Source organism: Bacillus rossius, chromosome 3 (assembly GCF_032445375.1).
Source record: "Bacillus rossius redtenbacheri isolate Brsri chromosome 3, Brsri_v3, whole genome shotgun sequence".
NCBI lineage: Eukaryota > Metazoa > Arthropoda > Insecta > Phasmatodea > Bacillidae > Bacillus > Bacillus rossius.
This window is the reverse complement of record NC_086332.1, coordinates 10,085,948-10,112,490: the sequence shown is the minus strand read 5'-3', so window position 1 is coordinate 10,112,490 and position 26,543 is coordinate 10,085,948. Positions and strand designations below refer to the sequence as shown.

Sequence of the window (26,543 nt, the reverse complement as noted above, 5' to 3'; positions counted from 1 at the left end):
AAACTTAATTCAATTAATTAAAAAAGTTATTTTTACTGTTTGAAATTCAAGGAATGTAATTCCCGGAGAAAACATTGTATCATGGAAAATAGCTAGGACTCTGTGAATATATACACAATATGCTAAACTTATAAGAAAAGTACATAGTTATTAAGATATTTGAAAATATCTTGTGTCTAGAAGTGAAGTACAAGTGTTTCATCATCAGCTATTGAGGTAAGCTGTTGAATGTATGTATCAGAGTGAAACCAAGCTTGTCATACTTAAATTGCCACTTAAATATTTTGAAAATAGAGATTTATCATATTCTTTGAACTATAAAATTGCAATTGACTACAACACTTTTATTATTTTATGCAAAATTATTAATTTACCTAGTGAACTGTAAATGTGTCATTGACTCAAGTTAACCAGAGGTCTGGTTTATGAACATACTACTTAAATAATCCTGAGGTTTTAGTCGGAGCCAAACACATTCTTTTTTTGTTTATGTCTCAATATACACAATTTAAATCAGTTTAATATATAATATACCAGCAGTTAGAATTTTTTATGTATCCATCTCTATGACATTCATAATTCTGGTGTTATAACATACCTATTAAATATATGTAACATTAACATATGTGTGTGTGGATAGGGATGATAAAAAGTTACAGTTTCTATAAAAATGGAATTTTCACCATTTTATTAAAATACAATAAAATTATTTAAATTTTCGTTGTGCTTATGTTATATTAAGTATTATGGTTATATTGTTGTATTGTTGAATGTATCACACATTACGAAATCTAAATTACAGTCAATTTCGTATTTTTACTGGATATTAAATTATTTTATATGTTTATTATTATATACACAGTGAATATATTTTAGTATCAACAACATTGAGACCAGACATTAAAGATGTATATACAATATATAGTGTGTGTATCTATATTATAGTGTGAAACTTATTATCCGTACACACATATATATACACATACATATTTGCATATATACATATACATACAATTATAATGCTAGTTTACCACATGTATTTTTTGAGTTTTTCCTTAATTTACACTTTCCCACAATTAACTTTTTTTTTTTTTTTTTTGCTCTCCTGAAAAGAGTAAATAAGAGGTTCTGGTGTATTTGTATTCGTGTTTGTACAGGTTTACTGCTAAGGAATTTATGATAAAAATTATGTTTCTGAGTGTCTGCAAATACTGTGGATCAAGGTCTTTAACTGGTTGTAAATTTTTTTTAAATTTAACTAAAGCTAAAGAGTTTCTGGTGTATTTGTATTCGTGTTCGTACAGGTCTACTGCTAAGGAATTTATGATAAAAATTAAATTATGTTTCTGAGTGTCTGCAAATACTATGGATCAATGACTTTAACTGGTCGTTTTATTTTTTTTAGTTTAACTAAAGCCGTTGTTGAAATACCACTAACAAAACAAACCGCGTGTCCTCACCATGTTCCCTCTATTCTTGATGTAGTATATGAAGGCAGCCTTCAGCTGGGCACAGCTGTCCTTGTTCATCGTGAGCTCCGCCAGGTTGACCTCGGTGACGGAGAAGTTCAGCCCCCAGTCGGAGAACTGGGTGGCGGTCACGTCCGACGGGAACGTCTCGTTGAAGCTCATGTTGCTGCTGGCGAGCACGGCAAAAACACGCAGCACAACATTCATGTCACAACGATACATTAGCTGGGGACAAGATTACATGGCGAATTGCAATAAAAACCCAAAATAACACCGAAAAGAAATGTCAATAAACCATATAACATCGAAATTCAAGTTAATACACCACAAAGCACCGAAGTGCGATTAAAATAATGAAACTAGGTAATCAGCATTTTAAATCAAAATGTAACTCTAATGACAAATACAGTAACGTTTAAATATTAAATTCAATGAAAGTAATTTGTTTAACATGACATTTTTAATACAATTCAATAAAAAAAATATTGGAAAAAGGAAACTTTATTTAATCTTGCAAAATGTTATTAGTTACTCATTTTTATGTTACAACCTTAGAACATTTTTTTCAAACACAGAAATACTTAACCAATTTATTTTATTTGTTCTCATAAGTTAGACGTGTTTATTAGAAGTCGTCATATTGAAAAAAGTGCCTAACATATCAGACAAAATAACACTGTTTTCGATAAATAAGTATCATATTTGTTCAGTAATATGCTAATTTTTTATAACCAAATTTCATAAAAAAATTAAAACAAAAACAAAATCACTTATTTTTAAAAAAAATTGGCCTGAAAATAAAACCATAAAGTCTTGTCTCTACTTATAGCACGTCTAATCTTTAGTTCTCAGTGCACATTTTGATGTTCATTTTCTCTCTCTTTTGAATGCAAGGTATCTGCTGTTAGCGCTGTCCTTGTTCCGGTGTGCTTTGTAGCCAGATACAACCTAAGAGCACAAAAGTTTGAAACAATTTTATAATGTAATGAAAATTTTTAAGAATTAATTTAAAAATGTATAATACTGTAAAAGAAAATTTGAGATGTGAATTTTGTAAATTAATACTTTTGTTGTGTTTCATCAAGAGCATCATCTGATAATATTAAATTCTCACTTCTAAGAAAACGTAACTGAAAGACATCATTTTTCCATCAAATTTTTTTATATCATTTAATACTAAAACGTTTTGCTCTGTTTGACCATAGCACCTACTTACTGAAATGCCTTATTATTAATAGTGACTGACAAATAGGTTCTTCGGTTAAGTAATAATTAGTATTTGGAATTGATATTTTTTTTCCTTCAGAATGTGTACAACTATGACAATACTGTCAAAGTCACTATTTTATGGTCTTAGAAATATGTATCAACAAATAACAAAATTTTAAAACATATAAAAGCTACGTAATCATAATTATTGAAAGTATACAAAATAAGAATAATAAAACAAGCTGGGTTGTATCAACCGTGGGCGACAATCGACAACAGTGGGCAACTTTGCTCTGTACCGTAATCTAAGCACGAGTAAAAATATAGTGATACTGAGATTAACTCCAAGCAACATCTCCAAAAAAAATTATGAAGATAGTAAAATGAAATTAATTAGTGAACTGATCAGAGAGATCTAAACAGAAACTCAATTCTTTGACAGTTTATTTATGTTAATTAATTATGTTAAAATTAAACCTGCGTACACATACTGATAGGCTGTCTCAAAAAAACCGTCGTTAACTATACTTACTTTTCGGCTGACAAGTATGCTATTCTCAGCAGTGAAATACCAGCTATAAGTCGTCACCACAGTATGCAAACCTCTCAGAACTGTGGAGCGGCTGAACTAATCAGCGTCTAAGAGAGGTGCGAGGATGGCGCGAGAATCGCACTCACATGCTCGACTGGTCGGCGTGCATGGAATCCGACGGCAGCACGGACATGAGGCCATGCAGCGTGGAGAAGAACACCGCCCCATCCTCGTGGGGTGCCCCGCACAGCAGCTTGTCCCGCGGGGATATGAACTGCACTGTGTCCGGGGTGTCCCCGAGAGCAGCGGCTGCGAAAACGAAAACACAGATTCCAGGCGACGGTTACCAGTTGCGATAAACAGAGCCGCGTTTATACAGCAGATCATTTCCATTGTCCTTTTAGCGTGTTCTTTGGCTGGTTTTTTTAAAATCCTTTTGACGGGTCACACTTTTCTCCCTTCTTTATTACAGAAGAACCCCAGTATAATTTTCCTGCTCAAAACATCATATTTCTTAAGTCCCATCATTTTGCTCGTAAGAACAATGGACTCATCAAGCTATGTAAACAAATTTAACGTTAAAAAAACCACTGATGCCCCATTGAAAAATGTGGCTCACTGCCATCCAGGGCTAACCATGCAAACTGTCGGCTAATCATAAAAAAAAAGGTACTCCAAGCTTACTTTGCTAGGTACTAAATGATACTTCAAAATTCTCATCGGTCTAACAATAAAAATACCATTATCTAGTATGCAAAGAAAAATTGTGTGATTGTCTTGTCAAAAGAAAAGTTATTAGAGACCTGTAATAAAAAGTCAAAATGATAAAATATTAGTAATATTGAAAACTTACATGTAACGTGTCTCTTAATATGATTTTACTTTACAAACTCATTTTAAACAGAATGAATTCATTGAAATATTATATTCTTGAACATGCCTGAGGCTAGACGATTAGAGTGCAGCCTGATGAAAATAATTTTATGCCTGTTTTAACTCGAGTCCGCACAACTCAAACACACGACGAAGTCGCAAGGCCACGCTGCAAGTTATGACCACAGGTCTTTGAGGAAAGCAGTGCTCTCTACCTGGTACGATGGAAATCGTCTGGTTGTTGTACAGCATGACTCTCTCGCTGGCGATCAGAAACTGGTACTTGGCCTGGTCGTCGTCCTCCCTGCGATGGGGGCTGATGGTCTTCAGAACGCAGAAGAAAGCGAACCTCGTGGGGCGCTCGTCACTACTCGTGTTCAGCTTCCCTGAAACAAGGATCACCGGGAATATTGCCCCGTCGCTGTGCCTCTGATTGGTAACTGCCCAGCATAGAAAATATTCACTGATAAAAGCCACAGACTAACGATGAGAGGGATTAAGCATGCAAGATAAGTGGCAATTATTTTTTTGGAGACAGCATATCAGTGAAACTATCAAAGAAAGGTGTCATGGGTGCTCAGTTCACACATTAAAAATTTTACACTTAAACATTTTCTTTTTAATAAAAACATGAGTATGTTGAACCATTCGAATTATTGTAATCATCAGCTTATTTATATGAAACCAAGCAAAAAAAAATACAAATATAAATTTGTATAAGACCTAAAACTATAAATAGGTATGCTCCAAGGTATCTTGCACACAATTGTCATACAGCACCAAATGTACTATTTTTAGGTATTCTAAAATACAATTTTAGTGTGGCTGCACATGTGGTCTGAAAAAATTTTTATTTGTACTAATTTTTAAAGGATTTAATACAGAAGAATAAAGCTAAGGTAAAGAAACTATCTAACACAAGACATACCATCATTTTTGAAGAATATGTGATTTTATAACTTTTTTCTTCCATCCTAGATCAGTATTGTTTTGGTTAAAATTCCCATTGTTTCTTTAAATTATTCTGGGATATTTGTAATAACCATACTTCACTAAACTACCCTTGGAACCAAAACAACTTTGTATTACGTAATAATCATACTTGTGTACTAAAATTACTTAGCACTATAACTCCTATGTAATTTCTAGGGACTGTAAAAACACTTTGTATTAATGAGAGTTTTGTATAAATAAGGTTTTTATTAATGAGGTTTCACTGTACATACTTATAACTGATATTGCAAAATAACTTTAAAAAAATTAAGTTTCTAAATTAACCCTGTTCTTTTAGAATAAATCAAAAACAGTTACATAAAGTGATGTAAAAACATTGACAGTTTAAGTAAAGAATGGTCCATGTAACCCACAAAAATAACCGCTTGACTTTTTCAAATATTAAAACCTTAACTTTTCAAGAATATGTAAAGATCATATTTCATTTAACCCAAACTTCTTTTTTCCACTAACAAAATGATAAAAAAAAAATACCTTTGGACACACTTATTTTGTAGTAAAACAAACTAACAGTAGGAACTACACAACATCTACAACAAATTTATCACCACTACTACGGTGAAACATTACCAATGTTCTGCAGGTATAATTTTTAACCTTTACTACATAGTGGCCGTCATTCCAACAGAATCCCTTGATCAGCTCTGTGGCAGCATTTTACTTACTATAATTCAGTTAAGAAACTGATCAGAAGTGATTTGGCTAAAACTTTTAAAATAAATTTCTTGACTAGTCCTGCATCTTGTAATTGCTTAACTTTTCGCTCATTTATTTTAATCAGGGTAAACAGTATTTCAATTTTTCAGGTCACAAAAAATTCCCCGCTATTTCCTGGTTTTTTGCTAGGCTAGCCATCCTGACACACTGAAGACTCGCAGAAGGGACATAGCCAGAGGAAAGGTCCGTGAGGTCCGGATCCCTCCCTTCCGTGACTAAAAACAAGGCAAAAAATTGGTTGTCTGTAAAGTCGGTTTACGGACGATAGTTTAACGTGACAACGTCATAACAAAACATTGATGAAATGATTGCATACTTTTATGAATAAAATTGAATCATTTTTATTGAATTATCACTATTTTGTATGGATACAAAGAAGGAGTGAAATGAAATCTACAATTTAATTGATAAATGTACTTTTATCTGCACTCATTAATTCAAATATGTTTATTACTTTAACGAAGAGATTATTTAATTTAACTATAACTTTTATACATGTTTGCTATTTAACTTCTTCCAATCTGTGTTATTCTGTTAAGGATAGGACAATGATAGGAAAAGTAGGAAACGAATGGGAGTGTTTCAAAGTTTAATGTGCCTCGAAAAAGTCAAATTGATGGTTGTTCAATCGAGTGGAAGAGAGATAGATGCGGAAAAAGTGTACAATGAGCGTAACGGGACACAGCGTAACGGGACAGTTTTTCGTGCGTGCAGCCGGCATTCATCGATTTATTAGACGCTGTCACGTCAAAAAAGTGTGTGCATGGTGTTCACGCATGACAGAAGTGAAACTTCTTGCTTATTATATTATTAGGTATGTATAAGAAACATAATTCTCTCTAGCTGAGGCTGCCAATAAAAAAAAAAATGCAAGTATGCAAGTGTGAAAGTATATAAGTATAAAAGAATGCAAGTGTAAAAGTGTGCAAGTATGCTACATCATTTCTACATCCCTTCCTCTCCCTGTTCCCCCACCACATACCTAACTATTCCTCTCATACAATCAGAATTTTCGCAATGCTCGAAAATTGTAGCCCCCCTTTCCAGCAAAGAAGTTTACTTCAACAAGCAAAGACAGAATAAGCCAATTACAGCAACTAAGTTAACTAAGGTTACAAATATAGATTGTTTTGGAAGGATATTGAAATTCTTAGTGGGCTGAAATAAATTATTTCCTCCCACTTATAGCCCGACCTGCCTCATACACAGAAACGGAAATAATTGTGTTTCCAAGTAGTCTATATTTAATGCCGTAAGTATGTCTGTAATACAAAACTTGACGTGTGTTACGTATAAAATGATTTATTGTTATGATGGACCCTGTCCTTCTCAAAATCCTGGCTATGGCCCTGCTCACTGCAGTTGCAAAACATAACTGTCCATTTCAGATAACATTTCAGATAACTACAATCAAATTCAGCTAGCCTCAACCAAACAGCACACTAATGTCAAATATTTAAAGACTGATGTCAATAGAGAAAATATCACCCGTTGGAAGAATAAACAAAAATGATGATACAACTACATGCTTCTTGAAAGGATACTCAAATAAAAATAGTAAAAAGAAAAAAAAATCAGCATGGAGATCTATACAAGAGTCACTGAAGAGTATGGAGTGATTATTTTCTGTTTTAGCATGTGGATTAAGAAACGTTAAATACCTCTGAAAATCCACACCATCCGTAACAGTAGTCATCAGGAGACAAAGCATAAAGAATACCGTGTTTTCTTGCATAATCGTCGCACATTTTATTCTAAAATCAAGTTTGAAAAGTAGGGGTGCGACAATTATGCGGGAGAAAAAAAATTTGTTAGATAAAGTTATTCATAAAAAAACACTGTTCATGGAAAGTACGTATATTAAAAAAAAAAAAAAAAGGTGGAGTATACAAGAGCACGCCAAACAATCAACATTAATAATTCATTAAAAAAAACCTTTCTTCAACTTTAAATAGAAAACCCAAACTGTACCGTGAACGCAGGCCACTTGAATCTGCGACATGAAGTAACGCGTAACTATTGCCGTAGTACACATTTACCACGAAAGAATGCGGGCCATCAAATGTAGTTAACTCGGCACTCGACAGAGAGTGCGCGTTGCATGCAATCGGCGAGATATTGATATTCGACTACGTGCGCGCGCTCTATACGGGAAGCAACATAACCAAACATGAATGATGACAACTAGCGCTGGCTACATGTTCATAAGCGGTACACCGCGGCGACGCAGACGATCAGATAAAGGAAATGTTTAAAAAAGTCTTTAAAAGAAAATTTACACGTCAGACAACTTCGTATTTCCGTTAATTAAATAAGTAAGTGATAATGTCCGAATAATTATTAGATTTCTACTTTAAAATACATTGTTTTATACGGAAAAGAAATCTACACCGGTACACCGCGGCGAAGCAGACGATCAGATAAAGATAATAAATAACGTTTAAAAACGTCTTTAAAAGAAAATTTACACGTCAGACAACTTTGTATTTCCGTTAATTAAATAAGTAAGTGGAGATTTCTGAATAAATATTAGATTTTGTAATTTATACTAATATTATAGGGTAACCTCTTATGTGTTTCGAAGCAAAATGAAACCCCTTGAGTTGTCACTCTATAATTGTATTTACTTATATGATAGGAATTATAGTTACTATATTAAGTTTATATGGGCGCCACACTTTAACATTACTATATTAATCATAAATGTTTACTATGCTATAAGTAATTTTCCATTGCGGCTTATGCCCAAGGTTACCTATTTCGACACTGAGAAACTAGGTTGCTTATCCATGACTCATTAGAAATCAAATAAAATATAATTTATCTATAAAGTTATGTTAGGCACAACCAAAATCAAAAGTTCATTTGTGATAAATAATAGTATTTAAAGTGAATAAAAAAAATTAACTAGCTCAGTTACTTCGGAGTGCACAAGAGTCTTTAAATCGGGACCACTAGGCGTAATTCAAAATAATTATGTTGTGCCAAAATGAAAACCAGAGAAATAAAATACTATGCCGAAACAGTTAATAGGAGGGGCTCACCGAACACAAAACTTCAGTACTGAATACATTAGACTTTTGGTACCTTATATTTCAGCGGATAAAAGTAGCCCCGGTAATTAAATATTACCATAGCATTCGCCCTGGCTCAGGGGCACAACAGTTCACTTATTCAGTGAACTATCAGCTGATAATATAGCTGATACCAGCCACTAAAACTTCCTTCTTCATTTTATTCTCTCAAACTTATATCGTTAACAATCCACACTCCTTTCCATTTTTTAAAAGATCCGCCGATCCATAGACAAAATCACCTTCTCTTAGTCACATATCTTTGCACAACATTAAACATAGAGAAATAAATAAACCCTAAAGATAATTACACTTGAAAGACATATAAATAAACACTGAAAAATAGTTAAACTAAAGTTTCAGTGTTCTGAGATAATTAGTATTATCACAGATGCCGCTCTCGGCCTTAATTCACACCAAAATTACCTTAATTTTGGTTTAATTTAGGTCGTACCATAATTTCAAATTCAAACACTGAAACTTGACATTTGCCAAAAGTTGGTAACACTGAGTTTCATGACAGTTGAGAATCGTAACGGCTCACACCATATTTCTTCATCCTGGGAGCAGGCAGTTGCTATCAACAAGTGTCTGGTAAACAAACACCCGGCGTCGTGAATCGAGGTGTCTATTACCTCGCTGAAGGTCTCGGGAACAAAGAAGAAAACTCGTTCTGCCGCTGGTTACAAGGTAGGAGTTGATTCTGCAGGGAATTACGAGGCTGCTATCAACAAGTGTTGTGTGGCGGATACTAAGCAATACCGCTCAATGTGCAGATACAGCCGTCGCTGGACGCTGTTGACCGGGACGCCGTCCAAGTCAATGACAACCACTGATGTCACCACATTGACATCGTGATCCAGGCTAGCGAGGACTGAGGCAGCCATTCCAGACAACCCATGCCTGGATATACCTCTCGGCCGCTCCACCCCAGGCCTGCGGTGGGACGTCATGCCCAAAGCCTGACAGACGTGGTGGACGCTGTCACTGCTGATGCTACTACCCCATGCAGTAGACGAGGATCAAGAAGAATTCATCTCGGTCCGTAGTTCGTCCGCGCACTCGTGTACACTATAAACACTCATTAAACTGTTATATATTAGCCTCTAAATGCACCCGCGCTTTTTAACTTTAAGCGTCCAAGTGAACTACCTCGTACAGTTTATTCTCCATTCGCTGCAGACACCGGAACGTAAAAATTCTTCTTTACTTGCTACCCTAACTAACCTTAAATAATGGGTAAGCAACCTTGGTTTAAAATAGGCCTACTTATTAAAAATTTAAAATCTTAAATTAAACACACATAATTTGACACAACTCATATTAACCAAAAATATTAAATAAAATAAGCATAATTCATTAACATAATAACACAACTACATAATATAGTGGAAATCAGATGTGGACTATTGTTGAGACTGGGTATTTTTTTCCATGTTCATGATAAAATGCTGTGTACATAAATGTGATAATTTTTACTTGTCTACAACAATAGATAACTATTTAGTTATTTTGGCTGAAAATAATTAATTTTAACCCAGCCAAAGAAAGCTTTGCTTTATTACAATTGGTATCATACCATCAATTGAAATAGTTGTTTGTTAAACTTCATTATTAAACATTATTATGTTAGTACATTAATTTTATGGCAGAAATAATAACATTTCCTGGAATTCTGCCTATAACAATAAACATTTGTTTCATTATGATATATATATTATATTTACAATCAACTTGTTCTTAGAAACATTAACTAAACTTCAGTGCAGGAACACATAATTAAACTTCAAACACAATAACATTGAGATGCACATATTAAATAAATATTTACAGTGATTACTAGAACTTCATAAATGACTTGCTGGTATATAGGAATAGCACATTCCTGGCCATTAATATTGATATGCACATATTCTAATATTTTACAGTTATTTCTGATTATACTTAGTAATCATAATTGTTTCATTTGGTCTCCCATAAAACAACATTAAATCACATTTTCACATCACTAGCTTTTTAGCATTGTTATTAATTACCTCACAGATATTTAATAATATTTTGTCAATTAACAAATAATAACATTCTACACTCATCACTGAAGAATCTTTTCACATCAAGAAATAGACAGTGAATTACAGTGATTTCAACCTGAGTGCTATCTGTATGATGTAAACAAGTGAAATTCAATGATTAATGTGCATTTTTCTTTCTTGTCAGCTATATTTTCTTTCTTTTCAAAATTAATCTAAAGAGAATTGAAGGTGGTCTCTCTAGACAGCTATATAGCTAATTCTTTCTTCATGTGTGATATCTAGGAATTTGTGGATGAAGTAAATATCCACTTAGATAGGGTAATCCTGTGGGATTACAATCCTAGTCAGCATTATTTACTACTGATTGAAAAGTGTTAGAAATGAGGAATGCCTAGGAAATAGGTAGGTAAAAAGACTGTAACCTGGATCATAACAAGGTAAGCCATTATTTTCAATTTCTACAGTACCTTCTTGTTTGTTTACACACAGTGTGTCAGGGTGTCCGTGTCTACAACAGAACATTGCCTAGGTATACATTAGCACCAATCTACAGCCTGTACTGACAGTGTACATTAAAATTACTTAATTCGTGTGTGTGAACCGAACTATTAGGTGCTGCCAATAAACATGTACATACAGTACACCAGGTTCACAGTACATCCTCTAGGTCTCTGCCTAAGGACAAGAGCATTTACTCTCGTACTGAACCACATAAATGCTAGGAAGACTACGCTTCACCTAGCCGAAATCAACTGAGTTCACAAAATTAAAAAAAAAATAACTCAGCTGACTAACACCATAACCTTCCGGTATAAATTCACAGTTACACATAAATCTTATTAATAATTCTAGGCACAATAACAGTACAGTATACATACAGCTAACTATTTTGTATACTCTGATCTTATATATCTTGCACAGCTGGTGCGTGGTAGGCCCTTAAATGATTAATGTTGTAGTTTCCCACATTGATACCTGTTGACACTTCCTTTAAGGTGTAACAGTTCTCCCGATGTACCTGGAGAATCTCGTAGGGTCCACTGTAGAGTAGGAATAACTTCTTTGTTACATTCGCCCACTTGTTGCTTGTTGGTGCAGTTCTTAACAGCACAAGGTCACCGACCTTAAAACGGTGTAGCTTGCGCCTGGTTTTCCGCTTCTGCCTATTCCTGGCTTCTAGGTGTAGCTTTGCTCTAATTAAATCCTCAATTTCTTCCCTGCTAGGAAGTTTATCCTGATCCGGATTCTCGTCGCAGATGGGTAAATATTGGTTGGGTATCGCCTCCGACCAAACCAGGCATATGGCCTCATGTGGGGTAACGCCGGTCTGCCGCTCCACAGGATTAACTGTTGGTAATCATTTACCCCCATGTCTGGTCCCTGGACTAATGATCGGGGCGTACCACCATCAATCCTTGCTAGTTTAACGCCGTCACATTGGCTGTGCTAGCCAAGGCGGCGTTTGATGATGAACTGGCCTGCTGCTGTTTCTGCATCTGGCTGCTGTTGGGAGGGATTGGTGATTGCCGCGCAAAGTATCCTTGTTGGTACTTTGACGTGGACGAGGGGAAGTTGTGAGTGGGGAAACTCGTCGTGGTGTTCGCTGACTGGACGGTTTCAGCTCCACTGGGAGGGAACACTAGCTGTTGCTGCTGCTCCGGTGATCTTGGCAATCGGTCGTGGTACCCTTGACGTGGTGATCTTGGTCGCTCTGGATACTCGTACCTGGGAAGCCGTTGTTCTTCGTGTTGCGACCTCTTGTTACGGGGTTGTTCATGGTGGCTCGGCTCGTACTTGTCACCACCGGGACGACTCCATTTCCCGCTCCAGAAGTTCGAGTTATGTATTCGATTCTGCCGGTTGTTCCATTTACCGGTGTGGTGAAAATTCCATTTGGCGGTGTTGACTCGTATTTTGGGCTGTTCCCCGCCGCGCTGCCACTGTTGGTAAAGCGGAGGTGATTTCTGAGCTTGTGCCTTTTCTGGTTCAGTGGTATTAATCCGCCCCTGCTGCTCTAGCCTGGCGAATGCCAGTAACTGTTCTCAAAACTCGGTAATATTCGAAAAATTCCTACCAGTTAGCTGTAACTGGTACTTGTAGGGTAGTTGTCCAAGAAACATGGAAATAAATTCCTCGTCATTCATTGGTAGGTCTAAATATCTGGTACGTTCGAACATGCTCGAGAGATAGGCTTCCAGAGACTTATATTTTTTATAGTCGAATTTTTCCCCATGCAGCCTGGCTCTTAAGTGGCCCTGTATTCGCACACTCCAGAACTTCTGCTTGAATTGAGTTTGGAAATCTGCGTATGTGTGGGTCGAAGTTTGTATTACTTCCCACCAGTAATACGCATGTTCGCGGAGGGCAGTATTCAGGCATTTTAATTTCTCCTCGTCATTCAGCTTAAACATGGCTGAATACTCCTCAAATTTTTTTAAAAACCGCATGGGGTTTTCATTTTCCCCACCTGCGAAACGAGGCATGGCCTCTGACCACTGTCTGGCCGGGTGGTGCATAATGGCCACTTGGTCAAGTGCAGGAGAAAGGCTAGAATGTGCTGCATGTGGTGTAGTAACTGGTGAAGCCGTCTCTGGCACGTTACTAGGGATAGCTATGGGCTTAACTGCGGTAGTGATGGGTCTATCCATCAGGTTGTCCAACCTGAGGGTAAGCATGCGATTTTCCAGATTACCTACTCGCTGTTCTAGTTGGTGTCCTAGTTCGTCCGTTTTGTGTGAAATTTGTGCCATTTGTTCGTGCACCTGTTGACTAGTGCTGTCCAAACTGCAGAGGTTTTGTGCAGCCTGTTGGGCCACTTGTTCTAAGCGTTCTGACACACTGCCTAACTCCTCCTGTATCTTCTGTGTGGTGTCTTGGCATTGATTCTGAAGCTGGGCTAATTTCTGATCAGTGTTAAACTCTAGTGTTGTTATCCGGTTGGTTACAACTGATACTGACTCCCTAACTTCCTGCAGCTCTAACTTGAGGTTACTCTCGAAGCTGAGGATACTTTGCTGTATGCCAGTCAGTTGTGCAGTATAGGAATCTAGCCTGGCACTGGTTTCAGCAGCGTTGACATCTAACCTGGCAGTATTAGAGTCTAATTTGGCAGTGTTAGAGTCTAATTTGGCAGTGTTAGAGTCTAATTTGGCATTCAATTCAGCAGCGTTGGCATCTAACCTGGTAGTGTTAGAGTCTAATTTGGCATTCATTTCAGCAGCGTTGGCATCTAACCTGGCATTTATTTCAGCAGCGTTGGCATCTAACCTGTCCATGAGTCCCTGGAGCAAGTTATTTAAGTCAATATTGCCACTAGGAGTAGGGACTAAAACTGAGATAGTTTCCAAGTGTTCCGTGGGCTGATTAGATTCGTTTCCCTCTATCTCTTGTGTTACCAGAATAGGAATTGTCTCTCTGTCCTCGGACATGCTGCTGTCCCTAGATCCGGTATTGCCTCGGTTATGGCACCTCCCTCTGGTATTCATGATTATACTCAACAAAAATTACTTGACAAAATATCGGGCCCCACGTACGGTCGACACTCTGTAATTTATACTAATATTATAGGGTAACCTCTTATGTGTTTCGAAGCAAAATGAAACCCCTTGAGTTGTCACTCTATAATTGTATTTACTTATATGATAGGAATTATAGTTACTATATTAAGTTTATATGGGCGCCACACTTTAACATTACTATATTAATCATAAATGTTTACTATGCTATAAGTAATTTTCCATTGCGGCTTATGCCCAAGGTTACCTATTTCGACACTGAGAAACTAGGTTGCTTATCCATGACTCATTAGAAATCAAATAAAATATAATTTATCTATAAAGTTATGTTGGGCACAACCAAAATCAAAAGTTCATTTGTGATAAATAATAGTATTTAAAGTGAATAAAAAAAATTAACTAGCTCAGTTACTTCGGAGTGCACAAGAGTCTTTAAATCGGGACCACTAGGCGTAATTCAAAATAATTATGTTGTGCCATAATGAAAACCAGAGAAATAAAATACTATGCCGAAACAGTTAATAGGAGGGGCTCACCGAACACAAAACTTCAGTACTGAATACATTAGACTTTTGGTACCTTATATTTCAGCGGATAAAAGTAGCCCCGGTAATTAAATATTACCATAGCATTCGCCCTGGCTCAGGGGCACAACAGTTCACTTATTCAGTGAACTATCAGCTGATAATATAGCTGATACCAGCCACTAAAACTTCCTTCTTCATTTTATTCTCTCAAACTTATATCGTTAACAATCCACACTCCTTTCCATTTTTTAAAAGATCCGCCGATCCATAGACAAAATCACCTTCTCTTAGTCACATATCTTTGCACAACATTAAACATAGAGAAATAAATAAACCCTAAAGATAATTACACTTGAAAGACATATAAATAAACACTGAAAAATAGTTAAACTAAAGTTTCAGTGTTCTGAGATAATTAGTATTATCACAATTTCTACTTTAAAATACATCGTTTTATATTAAAAAGATACCTACACAAAGCGCTCGGCATATAATAGCAGGACCAAAAACATCATTCGACGTTTAGCGAGAAGTTTTTTTTCATCCCAATTTTGACCGCCAAAAAAAATAGGTGCGACGATTACGCGCGTGCAACGATTATACGATAAAAGAGGGTATTAGTTTTTGAAAGAAACTACAAGTGGTAGAAAAAAAATAAAGATGACATAATAAGCATGCCAAAAGAATGAGATGATGAGATTACAGTGAAATCTCATTACAAAGTACCTAAAAAAAACTTCAATTTTTGTTTAAAAATTTAAGTGCTGTTACTAAATGTAAAGCAAAATGTAGGGATCTAAAAAAAATTTACTGTAAAGAGAGTAATGTTTTAAAGTTGGATACCTTATTATGAGCAAACGACTAAACATACCACATTTAATGTCACTTTTGAGCACTCACCGAGTGCATAGTGCACATCTCGAGACTCCGGGTTCACCGCAGACATCAGAATCAGAAGCCCGTCACTCGCCGGCTGCATGTCCAACATCTTCACGTCTATCTCGTTCGTGCCCCCCACGCACGATTCCTGTAACGGCGAGCAAACAATTCATGACAGTATCTGCACAACCGTACGAAGTAAAACTCGACCTCACCTCTGTCGACACAACAGGACACAAAACGCTTAAGGGCTCCGCCTACCCGGGCACACACACGGTGCGCAGAGCTTCAGGAAAAACAACGCGATTTCTAAACTAGTCAAGATATCCTGGTGGAATCTGCTTTCGAAAAGCATTTAAGAGTTTGCCGAGGACCGAAAAGTACTTTTGATTTTTGATTAAAGTTTTAAACTGTATTTTTAGAAGAGTTAAAATGGCTAAAACGCATGTTTTCAGAGTAATTTTTAGGCATGAAACAACCCACACAGACCCTTGAAAGCACTTAAGGGACTTGCATTACACCTTTATCTTCATTTCTCCGCAATATAATGTTACGGTCACCGCTCAAATTTCACAGTTATCCTGTGACGACGAGAAGACTGCGCGCCAGTTCAGAGCCTTGCGCTTATCATCCAGCCTCACTAACACACATACACCCCTGACGAGGCGGGTCCCTTAAGACTATCCACTGCCCCCAGCAGGATGCGAGAGAGAGAGGGGCACCTTGAAGGCGGTCTCCAGGAACTCCTCCCTGGCCACGGTGCTGACGTGGACCTTGTACTCGAGCTTCTCCGAGCCGGCGTGGCTGAGCGACCACTTCTGCAGCACGTCCTCCGCCAGCACGTTCAGCTGCCACTCGTCCGGCGCCCGCCCAGCGTCTCTCACCGCCACCAGCTTCACCAGTTTCTGCAAGACATCGACAAGAAACGTCCAGCATTCCGCAGTACCCACCCCTAGAACAACACTGCCCGCGTCCATAACATTGCTGCCAAGAGGAAACAACAACTCAGCCAATGTGTCAAAGCTGCACACAAAGCAATATGATGGTTAGGCGGCGGGGAAGAGTGGAAGAGGGGGAAGGGGGGGTAAGAAGGGGAGGTTGGAGAGGAAGGGGAAAAGAGAAGAGGGAAGGGGAAAGGAGGGGAAGGAATGCTGTGCAGTGCCCACACTGCTTCAAATCCTTTTTCGCTCTCACACAGGAAACAAAACAACCCGCATATACAGTACAGCAGCATTTTTTTTTAACTAGATTCACACGGTGCGATAAATGAAAAGGTAGCAGTTGAATCATACTTTACTAGTTCACAGGAACTATGTATATTGCAACTGAATGGTGAACGATGAACCATATAATCAAACTATGACATTTTGATGGTAGTGAATGAACTATTTCGCATCACTAAACAAGATTTTTTTTATCACTAGTATTGAAACTTGTAAAAATATTTTTAGTTTCTTTATTTCTGATACCACTGAACATTAGAGAAAACCAGTACAACAATCCGTGTTAGGGTTCAGAACCAAAAAATTTTGGACCCAAAAGTACGTACCGGGAATCTCCAGTATAGTTAAATAACTGGGAATTTTAATTTGAATACCAGTTCTTTCGGTACTTTCAGGACTCGACATTGACCACATAAAATTTTGTTTTTATTGTGTGCTTAAGGTTATTTCATTTGATGCTATCGGGGTGAGGGGAGTGTATCTCAGTCGTCAGTCGGTGTTCGGACTAGCACTGTGTGTCTAGTGCCTGTGTTTGTTGGGCCAATCTTCTTTAATAATGATTTTTTTTTCTTTAAGTTTGTTACAAAAAAAATGTTATTTTCAGTTGGTAATTCTGTGATTTTTAATGCATTAAAATGATTATTCCTTTAAATGTTTTTTTTTTCTTCCAAAGTTAAAGTTTGAGAGTAAGTCTGAGAACAAAGCCATTTGTTCGCATCAGTAGATACTTTTGTGCAGTAAAAAATTGTAACACCAATGTTTATTTTTTTAATCTTGGTTACTAAAACTTGTTTGATAGTTCAGAACTAACAATTGCTTCTTCAATAACTGACTGCTGCATCAATAATAAAAAACTACTTGGCTAGTACCGTTAAGTACTGGGAATTCTTGGTTCCATTTAAGATTAGTACCAAAATTCCCAGTTCTGAAAATTGGTTACAGTTCCGAAAACCCTAGTTGTCGTTTGGTGAGTTAGCCAATTAGAGGAACATAAAGCAAGGTCACACAATGATAAAATTTTGGACTATCATTTCGAGAACCAGGGTTAAAATCCCAGCCCATCCATCCAAATTTAAGTTTTCCATGGTTTCCAGGCAAATGATGGGATGGCTGCTTGCTAAAAAAACCATGGTTGATTACTCCCTCAGTTTCCCCAACACATAACATATGAGGATGTCCTTCTCTAATGCAGACCTATAAAAAATCTTCAAATGTTTAAAAGACAGACATATCTAGGAGCCAGTCTTGGTCTTCTGCTTATTTAGATGATTCATCACACCTCGTGCAGTGGACAAATAAACAACTGCACAGTGCCAGTGCAATACTGTGCCCACCACGCTCGTCTGTTTTCAGGTTGCAGCGTTGCCAAGCATTTGGCTGCACATGGGAGCTGCATTCGCAGCGAGTTAACCATGTGGGGAAACTGACGACCGATCTATAGGAAGAACTTTATTAACTACGAGCTAATGCCGTGCTGTGTACCACATTGGGTTACTTCAACCCAATCATTTCTGTACAAGATTTTGAGACACCAAAACTGGTTTGATGTTTTCAAAACCAAGGTAAAGTTACATGTTGGTATCTCGGCAAGAGTTAGTCGCCAACAGGAATGACCCTGATGGCCATCTTGCACAGTCCAAACACATTGTCGTGTGTGTTGGGACGACCGGACGAGTGCTCACGGTCTCGGTGAGCTGGGAGGAAGGCAGCTCGCCGAAGATGAAGGAGGACACGCGGCCGCCGATGCCGCCCAGCCAGCCGTGAGCGGGACGCAGCAGGCGGCAGGTGACCGCGACGGGGCCGTCCGGGTCGACGCGCAGGGACACCAGCACCAGGCCGCCCGTCGTGGTGGCTAGCACGCAGCCCGCGGGGTCCACGCCCACCAGCCGGTCGCACTCCTGCCCCTGCAGGTTGGCTCCGTCATCCTCGTGGAGCTTGGTGTGGTTGACGCCCACCCAGAACCGCACCGCGCCCTCCGGCGAGACCGCGACGCACGACGGGTACTGGCAACAGGCACGTCACAACACCAAACTAACACAAACGTTGGGTTGTTTCCCTACCACAGGCCATGACGAACACTGTAGTTGAGTTTTCTCATCTCTAATGAACCTTGTCTTCATAAGATATGGATGGACTCACGTGGCTGCCCTCAACGAGGAAGACGGACACGAGATCCGCCTTGTGGGCGAGGTCGCTGGGCGGAAGGTCCAGCTCGTAGAACGGGTCCTTGGTCGGATGAGCGCCCGCTAGCCTCTTGTACTGCCACACCACCAGACGCAGCCCGCACACGAACCACGCCCAGCCGTTCGGTGAGATGGTGCAACTCTTGTCCATGTGAGCTGGCAAAACAAGAGGAGAGTCCAAGTAGAAACTAGCTGCATCTACGAAACTGTGTACCTATTAACCAATCTTTACAAAACCCTAAAACATAACACTGGTATTTTTATTAACTAAGAAAACTTGTTAAGTTCTGACTTTAAGGTACCATGCAGCTGTCGCAACTGAGATGTGAAGGTTTTTGGTACGATTCTGTATCAACAATATACATTTGTGATTTGGTACTACACATTCTATAGGTTATTGTAGGGTTTGTATTTCTCAAATAATTTTTCTCAAAAGTGAATACTAATAAATTGATAGTGCTATAACAGCTATATCACTCACGAATATCCATTGTGTGTTTAGTTCTCAATCTCTGAGTAGTCAATTTGTCGATATTTCTAGAAATGTTTTACAAATAGGTTTGTATGTTCATTTTATGAGGCCAGCCTTGTGCAACAGCCACTCGGTGAGCTACGCCACAATCCGTTTTCTGTCGACAGTACACAGGTTACTGGGCAGTACAAAATCATTTGAGAAAAGCCAAGAGCTGAGATATAAAGCAACGTTCATCCGTGATTTCAGCAATAGACAGTAGAAAAGATAACAAAGCCCTAGTTATAAGTCCTGGAATCCATCCAAGTTGTATAGCTAGTCTTCCACAGCAATTTGAGTGAACCAACATATTCCTGTTAAGTCCTTTAGATTCTGCAACTGTTAATGAAATCATACATATATTACACTAGACAGTTTAGCACACTGCATTCACTGCATTTGGAGCAAATTTGACTTACGGTCTGCAAACTTTAATGCTTCCGTCACTGGATGCGGCAACTCGTTTCCAAAACTTTCAACCACGTAGTTGACACTTTTACAAATCACGTGTGGGAAATGACTGGTTCGTCCAGACGTATTCATCTTTCTGAAATAAAACAATGAAGGTTATGTTATCAAAGCTGACTGCTGGAGATAATGCAATTCATCAAAGTTTGTCAGGTAACTTCAAAAATAATTATCATAATAATGCGTATGAAATATGTATGGACAAAGAATTTACCCAAGAGTCTTTTTCGTGGACGAAAGTCTTGATCCCAGACTAGATCGATACATGTTTTTTGAAGTTGAAATCTGTAAACTAGATAAATTCCTTCCAGTAGCTGAAAAAGACCTATCCATTTTTCTTAGATTGCTAGGTCTAAGTTTAAATACGAACGATCAGTCAGTCTTGTTCAAAAGCTTGAGGGGAAAAAGTCACTCGCCGGGTACACAAACAATCGAGCGGTTTCACGCGGCATGAATGTAAACAAACATGCACACATTTTAAGGCTGCAACTTTCTAAAATAAAATAATTTCTGTGTGTGTGTGTGTGTGCGTGTGTGTGTTGAGATTTATTTTGGATTTTAGATACTATATTTATTAATTATTTATTTTAGTTACGATAATATTTATTTATACAGTACGAATATTGTTCTTTTATACACAAATTTAATACAGTTCATGAATTAATTTTAAATTGGATACCCTGACTCAACAGCGCGTTTTTTAAACAATTCCAACCATAGTTATTCATAGTTATTCATTGTCATTCATTCAAATATTTTGAGTTTATATTTTTAATGTAAATCATGCCAAAAATAACCAATATTCACATTTTCATTACTGCTAGTCACAGAATGATGTATGTATATCATATATAAATGTATATCAACAGAGTAACACGTAATCACAATTCATGTCAAATATTGGGCAATTAAAAAGGAACAAAAATTAATATTGTTTGTAGCAATGAGAACAAAAGCTTTCGAAAACTGTATTTTAAAAATGGTTCAGGTATATTTGTACTTCATATAACTGCATGAGTAACTGCAATATAAATGTAAGTGTTTGGTTATGTAGCTAAAAAAAATTCCGTTCCGTTGCTTGCATGAAAAAAGTAACGTAAGTTAGTGCAATGGCTTATATAAATGCAATCAAATATAACTAGCAAAAATGCTTTCATAAGTTTAGTTAAGGGTAAATTTTGTTATTAAGATAAAATGATAACATCGACTTTCCTAGGTGCATCATATGCACACTCCGCTTTGTTACTCGACTACACATAAATCCCAGAAAAAAACAGTATTATTTTCATCATGAGCATGCGCTGGGTATGGTCGGGGGGGGGGGGGGAAGCTTTCTGCTCGCTGTTTGCTTTCAAATTAATTTCAATTGTTGCTTGGAATGATTATTTTTTTTCATTTCGTGTTTGAGGGGGGGGGGGTTGTTTATATCCCCCCCCCCTCTCCAACACACCAGTGATTATTATTATTTTATTATCAAACCTTTTTAATATTGGAAATGACATGGCTAAAATTGCTAATTGAATGGTATCTTTAAACGTTCAATTTACTTAAAGTAGGCTACATGTTTACCGTGTGAAGCCTTTTTTTAATCATTTCATAACCTGCGCCGTTTTAATTAGACGCCTAATACATTGGCGCAAGTGTGATGTTAAGTTTGTGGAAAAAGTTTTAAATACCGTCATCACATCTAATAAATATTTGGAAGAGTTGTAACATGGTTTAACATTTTTTTTTGTCATGGGCCAAAGTTACCCTCAAAGGGCCAATGTTACCCCAACTGACGGTACCTAACTGTATTTTATGAAAGTGACTGTCTTAGCAACGGAGATTCTAATCCATATTTTCTAAAGGCCTTGTCACACTGTAAAATATTTGTCTCCAATATATTTGACAATAGAGTTGGAGGTGTAGTATCGGAGGGAAAATAGCTTCAAATTTCCTCCATCTAATAAATTTGACAGATAACCTCAAAAATGTTTTAAATCATGTCACACTACCAAAGTTTCTTTTTAGTCTTAGCTGTCCAAAATTTTTCAATTCTAATCTCAATTTTTAATTAAATAATGCATCACAGTGCTTGATGGCATTTTGAACTTGGGATTATATTTGTGCATTTTAAAAAATTTTGATCATGTATAAATTTAATTCACAATAATGTTCGTCACCTAATGAAATAAATGTTCAGTGATATGTTTTTATCATACAGCTGGTTGCTAGCGTGCATGACTAGCTGGGAACAAGCCCGCCTTCCTGGGAACACACGTGGTGTGGAGAGCTTCAGAAGAAACCACGCGCGATTTGGAAACTGCTGTAGATATTGCAGCGGTGTCCGTTCACGAAAAGCATATCAATAATGCGCTGAGGGCGGACGGCATAGCATTTGACAGTGTGACAGGGCCTTAACTCCATGTCCGAACCCGAACCTTCTGCAGTGCGAGTCCAATGTATGGTACTTGTTATCACTGTGCCACCTCGCTCGTGGCACTGCCTCTCTCATGCTCCGAGTGTCTCTTTGATTTATTCCGTGTTGGCATACACGTGACCTATCTCGGAGGTCTTGTCGCCATGGCCCCCACAAGGGTGGGGCTGGGTGGACCCCTGGGGCCTGGAGGGGGCCCGGGCCCAGCTCTGTTTATTTTTAAATGTTTAGCTATCATATTTTTTTACAAACTAGAAAAGACATAATGGGTATTTTATCAATAAAGCTTAGTTTGGACTTGTAAAATGGTAACAATAAGTATACCCTGTATTTAGGTTAAGTAACATTGTAAAAAAGAGTGTAGGTAAGAAATAACCATGCAATATATAATGTAGCACGTTACTCTAGAATTTGGGTGGGGGAGGACCCGTCTCCGATCCCGGGTCCAGGGCCCGTAATCGAATATGGGGGCCATGCTCGTCGCACAACAGAGTGACGTAAAAGCAGGGCCGCAACTGGAGTCTCTGGCACCCGGGGCATGAATGGATTCATGCCCCCCCCCCCCCCCCACTCTTTTTTTTTCACATACCACACCAATGAAGCGGGGAGTCCGAGCGAGGGCCCTCCCACGGAAAAAATAGTGCCATTTAAGCATTTTCCATACCTTTCACGTAACAGTTTCTGTGCTACTGTACCTTCCATGCATGAACCCACTATGTCCATAAAGTAGTCCGAATAATCACTAGACTTGTTCATAAAATATGTTGAGACGTTATATTGTAAATCAGATTAGACATTCCTGGCATGCAAGTTAAAAAAACTTTTTACCAGTTACCAGTTGTAGTAGGAAGGAATTACAATGCAAGCGATTTCGGCGGCCCCATAGCTTTGCGCCCGGGGCGTATGCCCCGCTTGCTTCCCCCTAGTTGCGGCCCTGCGTAAAAGTATACCTTCGACCTTTTTCAACTGTGTGAAATTAAGTCAACTTTGTTCTACTGCAAAAATTTTAAGTCCTAGTTAAATACTTTTGATTTTGATTTTTTTTCAGGTGACGTGTTGCAAGTGTGAAATCTGTGGAACTGAACCTTGACTGGGAAATCAGGATCAACTCTCTACAAAATTACGAGTGAGCCACGAAAAAGTACACATTTGCAACGAAGATACATGATACAACCAAAGTATTGTAGACCACAGTGATGACAAAGAAATCATGAGCTTCAAAATTATACGCTTTTGTAGCTTTAGTGTAATTTATGGATAAGAATATTTATAAAGTGTCGAGAGAACGAATTCTGTGGTTCAAATGCGATTTACAGAATCTGCATAAAGCTCTAATCAGAATTAATGTCACTTCACATTATTGTGGAAACATGGTAAAACTATCTGTGAAATAAGATTTTTGTTAAAGGAAATATTCTGTTTTCAAACCAAATATTCTACAAACAACGCAAATCACTCATTTTTCATCAATACAGAATAAATTATGAAAATTTTACACTTGTAATTAATATTGATAAGTAAGGTAGAACTCACTTTTGTTGGTAATAAAGACAATTTTTTAAATATTACCTAATATATGATTTACAAGACTTGAGTTTGACAAAAAAAATTCTGGATTTATTATTTTAAAACAATGACATTGAAGTAGTACAAATGTATGCAATTTTTAGTAGGTACACATTGTGAACATTATACGTGGTAAACGTCTATTATCTTGAAATTAAATCTTAAAACAAGGAAAGCAGTGAAGAACTATCCATTCCATGAAATTTGATTTAAAAAGATTAACAATAAATATTTAAAATAAATTAGATAAAGTGTATCAATCAACAGTTATATAAACATGGAATCACATAGTCATACAATCGATGAACAAGTTATTCAAGAAGGACTTTTCAACATTTACTTGGCTCAATCTCCTCGTGGCCCAGTTGATCGCGAAGCCCAGGGTGGTATAAGAGTGAGAACATTTTTCACTATACCTGTAGAACAACCACAAACTTATTTGGATTCACCGGAATTTTGTATGGCCTGCAGTCGACTAGGCAGATACGACAGGTACTCGACCGCTCGCTGTCATAACCATATACCCTCTACTAGTCAGGGGGCTGGTCCTGCAATAATTGATCACATACCACAAGAAACAGCTACTATAGGAACCAAGCTGGAGAATCATTACAATATTTCTCCTCACGCCATGGGCGAGGAACATAATGTATTGGGGCAGAATGTAAGATTGCCAGACGCTAATGACAAACCAAAAGATTTTGGAAATAATTTTCAATCGACCAGGAATATGCCGACACCTGAAAGCACAGTGGCCTCGCATGGAACTTTTAATGACTTAAGCGCATCAATTTGGGAAGGCAGTAGTTTGAGGCAGTTGAATAACTCTTCTTTTATTTCCTCTAATATTGACACGAATAATGCCAAAGTTAGCAAATTAAAAGTATCTACAACTGTCACCGAGCGAACTGTGAAAGGGGTGCCTCAAAAGCAAGAATTTCCAGAAAGTTCCAAATGTCCTTGCTTAAGTTTACAACATGGATCAAAAAATTATTTTCATTTTCCTCTTGCAGAAACAGTCTTTGAAACTGTGCAGAAGCCACGTGGTAGTGAAATCCACACATTTTGGGGAGAGAGTAATGTAGCGACTAAGGCGGAAAAGGAAACTGCATCGATTTATCGCGAGTACCCAAACAATGAAACTATCGTTCCATCAGTTAAAACGTCGGTTTTTAGCACTCGAATAGTAAATAAGAACACACGTGGGAAAATTAACTATAGAAACATCGAAGATACAACACAACACACTGCCGAATCACCAGCTACAACAAAATCGATCACTTTTGATGTAAGTTTAATGGAGGTAAACGAAATCCTTGAAAATGCTCCTCACTCCACAAATTTCTCTGCAGACAATCGAGAAAACGATATTTTAGATCTTCAAGACTCGTTGATTACAGTCAAAGGTAATAAGTCTAAGAGTTCTTTCAACCTACTCTCTACAGCCAACAACAATATGCAGATGTCCGATATTTTTAGGATAATTGAGAAAATAATACATAGCCAGCAACCACCGTCAGCATTCCTAGACATAGTTAGATCTATTGCAGCTCAACATTCTTCAGAGAAGTCGACTTCGTCATCTGATATCTTTGGCGAAGTAAGTGACATAAACACTACTCCAACATCAATGAAAAATCTGTTCTACGAATTGCACGCGTTAACGCCAGTTTCACAAGAGGATACTTTAATTAATGAAAATCTCCAGCCGTTGTCGACTGAATTTTCTGTTCCTCGTAGTAAAGCGTCGAATCGTGGAAGATCACAGTCTGAATCTTCAAAAGAAGAACTTCCCACGCAAACATATGAAACAACAGATATACCCGCAGTCAGGCTTTCTCAAGACAAAAAAGAATATTCTGGAATTATCGCAGCGCAGGGCCCTGAAGAGCATATTAAACACGATATTACATCAACACAGATAAACGAATTCTTAAAATCTAAAGATGGCATGTTGTATCATTCTGTGATAACACTTAAACAATTATGCGTGGAACATACAGCACCATCAATTCAACATCTTCACACATCAGAAGTTCCCAAACCACATGATGTTTCATACATCATGAATTCAGATAAACCATATTCGGCTGGCTTCATTCGTGAAACATGGCAAGAGATTGTTGCACATAAAGATGTCTCTACGCAGACTAGCTTTACACAGTTATCATTTGATAATGATATTTTACAGATCACAAAAGTTGGCAGAACGTATTCTGTAGGACACTCGAATAGACTGACAGTATCTGAAGAAAAGTTTGATCCCAAAAGCTATATGTTATCACACACAAATATCAAACATGAAAAGTTGGAGAAAATTTTCACCTTACA

General features: G+C 37.7%; 1 protein-coding gene across 2 annotated transcripts in view; it reads right to left on the bottom strand.

The window, feature by feature from the left end:
• LOC134530199 (nuclear pore complex protein Nup133) overlaps positions 1-20,698 on the bottom strand; it is a 43,865-nt gene extending 23,167 nt beyond the window's left edge. The window contains exons 1-9 of one of the 2 annotated variants that reach the window (XM_063364857.1): positions 20,442-20,698; positions 20,179-20,306; positions 19,205-19,404; positions 18,748-19,068; positions 16,565-16,747; positions 15,864-15,990; positions 4,299-4,469; positions 3,357-3,519; positions 1,461-1,635 (exon numbers count right to left, since the gene is read on the bottom strand). In XM_063364857.1, the coding sequence (XP_063220927.1) occupies positions 1,461-1,635; positions 3,357-3,519; positions 4,299-4,469; positions 15,864-15,990; positions 16,565-16,747; positions 18,748-19,068; positions 19,205-19,404; positions 20,179-20,306; positions 20,442-20,560 (1,587 nt within the window). In that variant the 5' untranslated portion in view covers positions 20,561-20,698. Of the gene's footprint in view, positions 1-1,460; positions 1,639-3,356; positions 3,520-4,298; positions 4,470-15,863; positions 15,991-16,564; positions 16,748-18,747; positions 19,069-19,204; positions 19,405-20,178; positions 20,307-20,441 lie in introns of both variants that reach the window. The other variant, XM_063364856.1, reaches the window with a different exon arrangement.
• Between the last annotated feature and the right edge of the window lie 5,845 nt (positions 20,699-26,543).